The sequence below is a fragment of the Scyliorhinus canicula genome, chromosome 2, assembly GCF_902713615.1.
Source record: "Scyliorhinus canicula chromosome 2, sScyCan1.1, whole genome shotgun sequence".
Taxonomy (NCBI): domain Eukaryota; kingdom Metazoa; phylum Chordata; class Chondrichthyes; order Carcharhiniformes; family Scyliorhinidae; genus Scyliorhinus; species Scyliorhinus canicula.
In genome coordinates, this window is record NC_052147.1 from 284,602,883 (window position 1) to 284,615,255 (window position 12,373).

Sequence of the window (12,373 nt, forward strand, 5' to 3'; positions counted from 1 at the left end):
GTGATCTGTTTGTGTTGAGTTCCATATTCCTCATCCACCCCCGATAGCTTTCATCCCCTTTACCATCTCCCTACCTCCACCTTGACATTATTCAGTGACTCTGCTTTCACTGCCTTCTGAGGCAGCGAATTCGAAAGTCATACAGCCATCTGGGAGAAAAGATTTCTTCTCATCTCTGTCCTTAAAGGCTGCCCCCTGATTCTGGACGCCCCACAAGAGGAAACATCCTTTCCATGTCCAGCTTGTAGAGACCGTTCAGGATCTTATAAACTTCAATCAAGTCACCCCTCACTCTTCTAAACTCCGAAACAAGCCCAGTCTGTCCGCCCTTTCCTCACAAGATCCCGCTCGTCCCAGGTATCAATCTAGTAAACACCCTCTGAACCATCTCCAACACATTTACATCCTTCTCGAAGTAAGGAGACCAACACTGCGCACAGTATTAAAAATGTCACTCAGTTCACCTCTCGCCCTCTCTTTTCCAGAGAAATAGCCTCAATCTGTTTGATATTTCCTGATGATTCGAACCTATTAGTTGAAAACTATTTAAACATATGAGTGAGCTACAGGCTGGGAACCTGCAGAGTGTGGTGAACTCAGCCCAACACATCACACAAGCTTGCCATCCTCCCATTGATTCTGTTACACCTCCCGCTGCCTCAGGAAGGCAGACAGCATTATCAGAGACCCCTCCCACCCAGGCATTGCCTTCTTCCAGACCCTTCCATCAGGCAGAAGGTACAGAAGTCTGAAGACCCGCACATCCAGATATAGGAACAGCTTCTTCCCCACAGCTACAAGACTCCTCAACGACTCCCCCTCAGGCTGATCTGTTCCCTGTAAGAACACTATTCAAGATGCCCCATGCTGCAATCATCGGTTCATCCCAGGGAACAGGGATGGGGGATTTAGGGGGTGGCAAAGGGCGGGCATCAGTAAATTGAGGGACCTGTTTATTGGCGGGAGGTTTGCGGGCCTGGGGAAACTGGAGGATAAATTTGGGCTTCCCCAAGAGAACGTGTTCAGATACTTGCAGGTAAAGGCGTTTGCTAGGTGACAGGTAGAGGGATTCCCTTTGCTGCCCTCGAGGGGGACGATGGACAGAGTGTTTTCGGGGGTGTGGGTTGGAGAGGGGAAGGTGTCTGACATCTATAAGGTAATGCAGGAGGTGGAGGAGTCGTCAGTGGAGGAGCTGAAGGCTAAATGGGAGGAGGAACTCGGGGAGCAGATAGAGGACGGGGCTTGGGCGGATGCCTTGGAGAGAGTCAACTCCTCCTCCTCATGTGCGAGGCTTAGTCTCATCCAATTTAAGGTGCTGCACCGGGCCCACATGTCCGGGACTAGGATGCGTAGGTTCTTTGGGGCCGAGGACAGGTGCACCAGATGTTCGGGGAGTCCAGCGAACCACGCCCATATGTTCTGGGCATGCCCAGCACTGGAAGAATTCTGGAAGGGGGTGGCGGGGACGGTGTCGAGGGTGGTTGGATCCAGGGTCAAACCAGGGTGGGGACTCGCGATATTTGGAGTTGCGGTAGAGCCGGGAGTGCAGAAGGTGAAAGAGGCCGGTGTCCTGGCCTTTGCGCCCCTAGTAGCCCGGCAGAGGATCTTGCTGCAGTGGAAGGATGCGAGGCCCCCAAGTGTGGAGACCTGGATCAGTGACATGGCGGGATTTATAAAATTGGAAAGGGTTAAATTTGCCCTGAGAGGATCAATACAAGGGTTCTATAAACGATGGCAGCCTTTTCTGGACTTCCTGGCTCAAAGATAGGTATCTTGGTCAATAGCAGCAGCAACCCGGGGGCGGGGTGGGGGGGGGGGGGGGGGGTTCCTTATTGTAGTTTCTATTCTGCAACTTTATATTGTGTTAATTTGCGTTGTTATTAATATGCTGTGTTGTTCATGGAGGTGGGGCGAATGTTTATGATTGCTAATATTATTGTTATTTTTGGTATTTTATTATGGTGCATTGTTGTTGTATAAATTCAAAATTTTTCAATAAAAATTATTTTTGCTCTTGCTCATGTATTTGCCTTGTTTGGTCCTTATTCCGCACTGTAACCAATCACTGTTTGTCAATGTTCTCTGTCGATTATTCTTTTTGTCTAATGTGTACGTACTGTGTACGTTCCCTCGGCCACAGAAAAATACTTTTCACTGTACTTCGGTACATGTGACAATAAATCAATCAAAAAAATCAATCAAAGGATTTGGGTGGTTTATATATAGAACAGCGAGGAGTGGAATTCTTGTCTGGAAGCAGTCCGTGTCCAAATGCAGCAAGACCTGGACAATATCCAGTTTTGGGCTGATAAGCGGCAAGTTACATTCGCGCCACACAAGCACCAGGCAATGATCATCTTCAACAAGAGAGAATCTAACCATCAGCCCTTGATATTCAATGATGTTCCCATCACTGAATCCTCCCTCTAACGAATGTTTGGGAGGCTTGAATGTAGAATGACAGATTTTAACAGTCCTGTCACAGAAGGGACACAGTGGAATTGTGGTTTTGGCTCTTCAACTATTAATGCAGAGACCCAGGATAATGCTCTGGGAACCCGGGTTCGATACCACAACGAAATTTGATCTCAATAAAAACCTGGAATTAAAAGTCTGATGATGACCATGAAATTAATTGTTTGAAAAAAACCCATCTGTGAAGCATTTATGCTAACCACCATGCTACCCTGCTGCCCCAAACCCTGGACCCTGCTGCGTCCTTTTAAAAAAAATAAATTTAGGATATCCAATTGTTTTTCCAGTTTAACGTGGCCGATCCTCCTATCCCGCACACCTTTGGGTTGTGGGGGTGAAACCCACGCAAACACGGGGAGAATGTGCAAACTCCACATGGACAGTGACCCAGAGCCGGGATCGAACCTGGGACCTCGGCGTTGTGAGGCAGCAGCGCCAACCACTGTGCCCACTGTGCTGCCCAAGTTTGACAGAAGGTAAAAAGAAAGAAGCCGGTGTCTAACTGAGACGATTGGTCCACAATGTCCCGAGGAGGGGGTGGATACAGAGAGACTGAGTGATTGGTGATTGGTCTCTCAATAGCAGCAGCGTGCATTTTACTATCTGATCAAACAGCTCCACTCTGTCTGTTTTCTGAAATGTGGTTTGTTCTGTGTAGCAGCTCATTTGCAGTTATCTCAATTGGTTTTTAGCTGCAGTGTTGGAGACTGCCTATTTGCAGCGAGTTGTGAGAATGTGGGCGGGCCAGGATATTTTAAACCTGGACCCAGGCTGCGACTGGTCTCGCTTCCTCCTTGAAGGTTGATGCTGGATTTTTACTGTAACTTCCTGCAGGTCATCGTCAAATCTCGACGACTTCTCCATAAAAGAAGCTTCCTTTTCACAGGAAAGGCCGGGGCAGTTACAGCCGGGCAGAGCAGCAATCTCTCCATTCACTGCTCAGAGTTAAAGAGAAACTTTCTCCCCCGGCCCAGAGTTACGGGGGAGGTGCTGGAGGGAGGAGTGAGGATCAGGATTGATGTGAATCAACCCACACAGGGACTGAGCTCCCAGGATTTGCAGCTTTAAAACAACAACCCTGATCATTCCTGGAGCGCTTTTGACTGGAAGGAGATGATTGCTGGCGAGTGGGGTTTGTCCTAATTCTTAGAAGAAATAGATTTTCCGTTTATAAGCTATTAGACTGCCCTTGTAGGAAGCCCTTGGAAACTGAAGTGTCCCCAGTCTGCTCCTGGTCTTGGGGTGCCATTCCGCATCTGGAGTACAGGGTGTGGAATATGAATGAGAGCTGGGATGATTGCTTCAACCATTCAAGCCCCCATACTTGTTTTGCCTCCCAGAAGGCCCTGATCGATATGCTCTCAGCTCCTCTCTCCAGCATCATCATCGTCGGCAACCTGGTCATCATCGTGGGCATCGTCGGCAACAGGAGGCTGCACAGTCCCGCCAACTACTACTTGCTGAGCCTGCTGCTCTCTGGCTTGTGCACAGGCCTCATCCTCCCCTCCTTCCCCAGGATGAACTTGAAGAGTGGGTTTGTCTTCCAGGTCTGCTTCTTCTTCCACATCTTCCCGAACTTCATCTTCCTCGCGTTCCTCTCCAACCTGCTGGTGGTTCACTACGACAGGTACGTCTGCATCATCCATCCTTTTCATTATGGCCCCTCCTGGATTCACAACTGCGTCCCTGTCGTTATTTTGACTGCCTGGGCCCTGCCCCTGATTTTCGCCTCACTGCCTCTGGTCGGTTGGAACAGTTGGAGCCCGGGTACCACGCTCTGCTATTTCAAATTTGTTTTCCCTCCTGCTTACATCTACCTGGAGATTTACGGCCTGCTCATCCCTTCCATCCTGGCCATCACAGCGATGACTGCCCGGGTCCTCCATGTGGCAAGGGGTCAGATGGAAGCAATTAAGAAGATGCACAGGGTGGTCCAGAGCGATGCAACCTCACTGGAACGGCAATTGGATTTCAAATATGCCAAGTGCATCATTGGGTTCTTCTTCATCTTCCTCGTTTGCTGGGTTCCCTACATTGTTTTCATCCATGTCTCTTTCTTTGTGAGGAATATTGGAACCAGGACCCACATCATCCTCTCCTGTCTTGGGACCAGCAGTGCTGCCATCATCCCCTTTGTCCTGGTCATCAGTAACAGGGAGTACTTTGACCTATGGAGAAAGGTTTTCCAAAGAGTTGGCCAATGTTGTGCGAAAGACGAGGACTTGAACTGAAATGTTTGATTTGCTGTGTTATTTTCATTTTATCGGTCTATTTTTTCCCAGTTTAGCTCCGCGCCTGCCGCATGTGGCTTCATGTCTCCCACTCCGAACGCAGGCTGAGGCCCCAGTGCGACGGAGTGCGGCATTGTCGGAGGTTCTGTCTTTCGGAGGAGGCTCTGTCTGCCCTCCTGGGTTACCGTGGCCTATCCTGTCTCGGAGCCCTCACGACTGGAAAAATAACGCCCAGCGGTGGAGTAATGCAGCAGGTCGGGTAGCATGCGTGGAGAGAGAAACAGAGTTAACGTTTCTGCTTGAGACTAATTATGGTGAATGGTCATTGGACCTGAAATGTTAACTCTGGTTCCCGACACAGTTAATCCAGCATTTTCTGTTTTATATTTCCGATCTCTGGCATCGCAGTATTTTGTTTCTCTGTTAGAGTTCTTTACAGTGTCCTCAGCCCACAAGACCACAGCAGACAATCTAGCAATAATCACATTGTTGCTGGTGGAACAAACTCTGCACAAATTGGCCGCCCTGCTTTCTACAATATTCTTCAAAAAAAGGACTTTACAGATTGCAAGCACTCTGGCTGCATCAGGAAGCAGTGACATTAAATGAAAATTGCTTATTATCACAAGTAGGCATCAAATGAAGTTACTGTGAAAAGCCCCTAGTCGCCACATTCCGGCACCTGTTTGAGGAGGCTGGTACAGGAATTGAACCGTGCTGCTGGCCTGCCTTAGTCTGCTTTCAAAGCCAATGATTTAGCCCAGTGCTAAACAGCCTCTGCTAGCGAGATAGCGAACATGAGCCACTGCTGATACAGGGATTCAGTAACTATGGGGTCAGTATCTCAACGTCATAAAAATAAATTTAGAGTACCCAATTCTTTTTTTTCCAATGAAAGGGCAATTTAGTGTGGCCAACCCACCTACCCTGCACATCTTTGGGTTGTGGAGGGTGGAGGGGGGGGGGGGGGGGGGGGGGGGGTGAGACCCACACAGACACGGGGAGAATGTGCAAACTCCACACGGACAGACAGACTGTGCATCTACTTCAATCTATAACATAGGAGTAAAAACAATATCTGGAAATAAATTATTTATTCACTTCAACCCAACTGAGATTCAAATTTATATTTTATTTCCTCTGGGGATAAGTTCTATTTGGTACGTTTTTAATTTGCTTCGAATTGAACACGCTCAGACCCTTGCACGGTTAGTTTCTGTTCCTTAAGATTTTGGGTTTGGCTGTGAATATGATTTCTAACCTTTCGTTGAACTGGAGCTGGAGCTGTGAATGTTTCCGATCCTGTATACAATCCCACAGCGGAGGCAATGGCATCGCGGTGTTCTCACTGGGAGAGCAATACAGAGACCTGGGATAATGTCCTGGGGCCCTGGGTTTCAATCCCACCAGGGCAGAGGGTCACATTTGAATTCAATGAAAAGCTGGAATTAAAAGGTCTAATGATGACCATGAAACCATTGTTGGTTGTCGGACTCCAGACCCGCAGCAATGTGGTTAACCCTTCACTGCCTATGAAATGGGCGAACGAGTCACTCAGTTCAGAGGCAATTTTTAAAAAGTTGATGGCGGTTTCGAAGATTCTTCATGGTGTGGGCAGCACGGTAGCACAGTGGTTAGCACTGTTGCTTCACCGCGCCAGGGTCCCAGGTTCGATTCCCGGCTTGGGTCACTGTCTGTGTGGAGTCTGCACGTTCTCCCCGTGTCTGCGTGGGTTTCCTCCGGTTTCCTCCCACAAGTCCCGAAAGACGTGCTGTGAGGTAATTTGATAATTCTGAATTCTCCCTCCGTGTACCCGAACAGGCGCCGGAATGTGGCGATGAGGGGATTTTCACAGTAACTTCATTGCAGTGTTAATGTAAGCCTACTTGTGACAATAAAGATTATTAATATTATTATCTTTGACATGCACAGCTGATCGAGTGAATAAGCTAAAGCGATGGAGAGGCAGGGAGCAGCAAACAGAAAACAACGAGTCAGTCACTGGAATTAATTTATCGCACTTAAACCAATAAAGAGTCTTTGGATTTCTAACTTCTTGTCAATTCATTAAAATGGCTCCGAATGCATGAAGCTTTGAAATGTGGCATCACATTTTAGTCTTATATCAGTGGTGGTATCACCTGAGAAATGCATGTCAGAAATGGTGCCACATGTAAATTACATGTAAACGAGATTGTATCCCATGTGACATAGTAATCATATGAGGAAGTGGCGTTAATATGGAAGAGTGGCCATGATGTTATTTACTGGTGGGTCAGGATGGAGGGGCAGGGAGGGCGACTCCAGCTCCCCATGTTCCCATTTAATTTGATTTGATTTGATTTATTATTGTCCCATGTATTAGTATACAGTGAAAAGTATTGTTTCTTGCACTCTGTACAAACAATGCATACCATACATAGGGAAGGAAGGAGAGACTGCAGAATATAATGTTACAGTTATACCAAGTTGTAGAGAAAAGATCAACTTAATACGAGGTAGGTCCATTCAAAAGTCTGATGGCAGCAGGGAAGAAGCTGTTCTTGAGTCGGTTGGTACGTGACCTCAAACTTTGGTATCTTTTTCCTGACGGAAGGAGGTGGAAGAGAGTATGTCCGGGGTGCGTGGGGTCCCTAATTATGCTGGCTGCCTTTCTGAGGCAGCGGGAATTATAGATAGAGTCAATGGATGGGAGGCTGGTTTGCGTGATGGACTGGGCTACATTCACAACCTTTTGTAATTTCCTGCGGTCTTGGGCAGAGCAGGAACCAAACCATACATGTCAAAATTAGAATTCCGTGTGAACGACACGTTGAAACTGGTCTCAGTAAGAGTGACAATCTTGGATTGTCATAGCAATTAATGACCTTTAGGAAAGGACATCATCTGTCCTTACCCGGTCTGGGGTAATACGTGACTCGTGTCCCACACAAACACGGCTGACTCTCGGAATGTTACTCACATGTCTGTAATCTATGACGGTTCAAGCGAGTGACTCATGGCCACAGCCTTCCCAGGGGAACTAGGGATGGGCATGATTGCTGACCTTTCCAGCAACATCCACATAACATGGGGCAGCACGGTAGCATGGTGGTTAGCATAAATGCTTCACAGCTCCAGGGTCCCAGGTTCGGTTCCCGGCTGGGTCTCTGTCTGTGTGGAGTCTGCACGTCCTCCCCCTGTGTGCGTGGGTTTCCTCCGGGTGCTCTGGTTTCCTCCCACTGTCCAAAGATGTGCGGGTTAGGTGGATTAGCCATGCTAAATTGTCCATAGTGTCCTAAAAAGTAAGGTTAAGGGGGGGGTTGTTGGGTTACGGGTATAGGGTGGATACGTGGGCTTGAGTGGGGTGACCATTGCTCGGCACAACATCGAGGGCTGAAGGGCCTGTTCTGTGCTGCACTGTTCTATGTTCTATGTATGTTTAGTGGGTTCACAGAACCATAGAAGCCGTAAGCAGAAGGGGGCCATTCGGCCTTTGAGCCTGTACTAACCCTCTGAAAGAGCACCCTACCTAGGATTACTCCCCACCCTATCCTTGCGACCCCACCTATCCTGCACATCTTTAGACGCCAAGGGGCAATTTATCGTGGCCAATCCACCGAACCTGCACATCATTGGACTGTGGGAGGAAACCTATCCAACCCCGGATCAATTACACACTTAAAATCCTCCCCCCCCCCCCCCCCCCCCCCCACGCACTTATTAGCTGGTGAGATTTCAAATCCGGAACCATCCCTAATAACATCCTGGAGGCGACCATTGATCAGAAACTGAACTGACTAGCCATATTAATAATGTGGCTACCAGGGCAGGTCAGAGGCTGGGAATCCTACAGTGAGTAACTCACCTCCTGACCCCCCAAAGCCTGTCCACCATCTCCAAGGCACATGTCAGGAGTGTGATGGAATACTCTCCACTTGCCTGGATGAGCGCAGCTCCAACAACACTCATGAAGTTCAACACCATCCAGGACAAAGCAGCCCCGCTTGATTGCTCCACCTTCCACAAACATTCAAACCCTCCATTACCGACACACAGTGGCAGCCGTGTGTACCATCTACAAGATGCACTGCAGTAACTCACCAAGGCTCCTTAGACAGCACCTTCCAAACCCACGACCACGACCATCTAGAAGGACAAGAGCAGCAGATACATGGGAACCCCACCACCTGGAGGTTCCCCTCCAAGTCACTCACCACCCTGACTGGGAAATATATCGGCCGTTCCTTCACTGTCGCTGGGGCAACATCCTGGAACTCCCTCCCTAACAGCACAGTGGGTGTACCTACACCTCAAGGAGCAGCAGTTCAAGAAGGCAGCTCACCACCAGCTTCTGAAGGGCAACTAGGGATGGGCAATAAATGCTGACCTAACCAGCGACGCCCACATCCCGGAAATGAATTTGAAAGAAAACTGTTGCAAATCCAATTGGGCACATACACGCTCACCCAAACCCCTGGCGTCTCTCTAACACCCACATTGGGAAACCCCGGTGACTGGTCGGTGGAACGGAGCATCCTGCCGGAGGGGTGAAACGGAAACGTGGTGCGGTGGGGCAGAGACAGTGAATTCAGCTGGAGGTGCGTGTCCTGCAGGAAAATCACCTCCCCCCCCCCCTCAAACTCTTCAGGTGCGCCAACACGTGGGACCTCTTCACTGGGCCATTCAGCCTCAGACATTCCGTGCCACAATTCTCACCGGAAGCCTCTGCCTCCCCTCCCCTCACCCCAGGCATGGAATGCACTGCCTGTGGAAGTAGTTGAGTCAGAAACGTTAGGGACCTTCAAGCGGCTATTGGATAGGTACATGGATTAGGGTAGAATAATGGAGTGTAGATTAATTTGTTCTTAAGGGCAGCACGGTAGCATTGTGGATAGCGCAATTGCTTCACAGCTCCAGGGTCCCAGGTTCGATTCCCGGCTTGGGTCACTGTCTGTGTGGAGTCTGCACATCGTGTGTGCGTGGGTTTCCTCCGGGTGCTCCGGTTTCCAAACCACAGTCCAAAGATGTGCAGGTTAGGTGGATTGGCCATGATAAATTGCCCTTAGTGCCATTGATAGAAGTATTGGAGGGGAACATAGAACATAGAACATTACAGCGCAGTACAGGCCCTTCGGCCCTCGATGTTGCGCCGATCTGTGAAACCCCTCTAAAGCCCATCTACACTATTCCCTTATCGTCCATATGCCTATCCAATGACCATTTGAATGCATTTAGTGTTGGCAAGTCCACTACTGTTGCAGGCAGGGCATTCCACACCCTTACTACTCTCTGAGTAAAGAACCTACCTCTGACATCTGTCCTATATCTATCTCCCCTCAATTTAAAGCTATGTCCCCTCGTGCTGGACATCACCGTCCGAGGAAAAAGGCTCTCACTGTTCACCCTATCTAATCCTCTGATCATCTTGTATGTCTCAATTAAGTCACCTCTTAACCTTCTGTCTAACGAAAACAGCCTCAAGTCCCTCAGCCTTTCCTCGTAAGATCTTCCCTCCATACCAGACAACATCCTGGTAAATCTCCTCTGCACCCTTTCCAAAGCTTCCACATCCTTCCTATAATGTGGCGACCAGAACTGTACGCAGTACTCCAAATGCGGCCGCACCAGAGTTTTGTACAACTGCAACGTGACCTCATGGCTCCGAAACTCAATCCCTCTACCAATAAAAGCTAACACACCGTACGCCTTCTTAACAACCCTCTCAACCTAGGTGGCAACTTTCAGGGATCTATGGGAGTTGAGGAGATATTATTTACACCGAGCGGGTGTTTGGGGTCTGGGCCTTACTGCCTGGTAACAGTTGTGACGGGCAGAAAGCCCTTCATTGCAGTGAAGAAAATTGTCTGGAAATGCACGTCAATAGCTGAAACCCACAGGGTTCTGGACTAATAGTTCCAGGGTAGGATTAGACGAGAAGCTCTTTTTTGACTTGCAAACAGCACTTGCCTCCTCTGTGACACACACTATGCTTTTATGTTTCAAATCTGATTGGTTAAGGAGATAGACTGTTGGCCCAATAGTTCACTGGGGGGGCGGCATGGTGGCACAGTGGTTAGCACTGTTTCTTCCCGGCTTGGGTCACTGTCTGTGCAGAGTTTTCGCTTGCTCCCCGCGTCTGCGTGGGTTTCCTCCGGGTGCTCCGTTTTCCTCCCACGGTCCAAAGATGCCCAGTTTAGGTGGATTGGCCGTGCCAATTTAGGCCCTTTGTGTCTAAAAGGTTGGATGGGGTTGCTAGGATACAGGGAGGATGGGGTGGGGGCGTGGGCCTAGGTGAAAAAATGAAATGAAAATCGCTTATTGTCACGCTGATTTAGCTCACTGGGCTAAATAGCTTTTAAAGCCGACCAAGCAGGCCAGCAGCACGGTTCGATTCCCGTACCAGCCTCCCCGGACAGGCGCCGGAATGTGGTGACTAGGGGCTTTTCACAGTAACTTCAGTGAAGTCTACTCGTGACAATAAGCCATTTTCATTTAATTTCAATGAAGTTACTGTGAAAAGCCCCCAGTCGCCACATTCCGGCGCCTGTCCGGGGAGGCTGGTACAGGAATCGAACCGTGCTACTGGCCTGCTCGGTCTGCTTTAAAAGCCAGCGATTTAGCCCAGTGAGCTAAACCAAGCTGTTTCCAAGGGCCGGTGCAGACTCTATGGGCCCAATGGACTCCTTCTGCACTGTAAATTCTATGATAAGTCCCCAGTGTTCCTTGGCAAACTCACTCTCCCAGCAGGTTACAGGGCAAAACATTATTGGTGCTGATATAAGTCTAACTGAAGGGGGAGGCTGTACCATGTTCTGTAAAGACAAGATCCGTTGGACGTTATATATTAGGGGCTGAGCTCCCCCCACCCCCACCCACACCGCCCGCCTGCCCGAGAGGCAGGAATTGTGAAATATAAAATTCTGTAACTGACATTGTGACGTCGCAGAGAGCAGAGTAAGAGTGACTCATATTTTCTGTTGCTTCACAGATTGGTCAAGGGCTCAGTCAGCACTGGGTGAGGAGTGAGATTGACCAGATGGCCCGGACAAGACTGAGAAACAGAACTGAAAGCCTGGAATGCAGCAAGGCAGTGTCGCATGACGAGCCGTGAATCAGTCTGTCCACAACTTTGATGGAAGTTCCCACAGTCTCTCCGTCTGAGGGAATCCGCGGAGATCCTGGTCCAGTCTGAGATTCCTGCCTTTCCAAGCCTCACAAACCTGTTCCCTCCCCCCTCCCAATGAATCACAGTGCCAAGGGGCCTGGGTGCCAGAGGGAGAGTCGGGGGGGGGGGGGGGGCTGACCCTAACTCTAACCCTAACCCAGGGGTCTGCAATGGCCTGGGAAACCCCCCCCCCCCAAAGTGCCGTTAGGCCTGGTCCACCTTTGTGTGGGCCTGTGCTGGTCCATGCCTCACTGGAGAGGCCTTCCGTTGCCAGGCCCCGGGACAACCCAGCGCAGACATATTGGAATAAGGGGGTGTGGCTCACCCAGCGCGGGTGAGATCCAGATTGGATGGATCCTGCTAAGGCGTCTCAGGGGTCTCAAGAGGCCTCTCGCGAGATTCGTTGGCATCGTTGTGTCACCAAGTCGGTCGTGACGAGGCCAGTTAATTGTGGCCATAGTACAGGAAATGTAAGCGCAGAGCAAGATCCCCAAAACAACAATGTGATATCATCCAGATT

The 12,373-nt window shown here is 49.5% G+C and overlaps 1 protein-coding gene across 1 annotated transcript; it reads left to right on the forward strand.

The window, feature by feature from the left end:
* The first annotated feature begins 3,260 nt into the window (after positions 1-3,260).
* On the forward strand, positions 3,261-5,310 carry LOC119962219 (G-protein coupled bile acid receptor 1-like). The gene has a single exon (XM_038790194.1). The coding sequence runs from the start codon at positions 3,753-3,755 to the stop codon at positions 4,704-4,706; it is 954 nt and encodes a 317-aa protein (XP_038646122.1). The 5' UTR covers positions 3,261-3,752; the 3' UTR covers positions 4,707-5,310.
* The last annotated feature ends 7,063 nt before the right edge of the window (positions 5,311-12,373 follow it).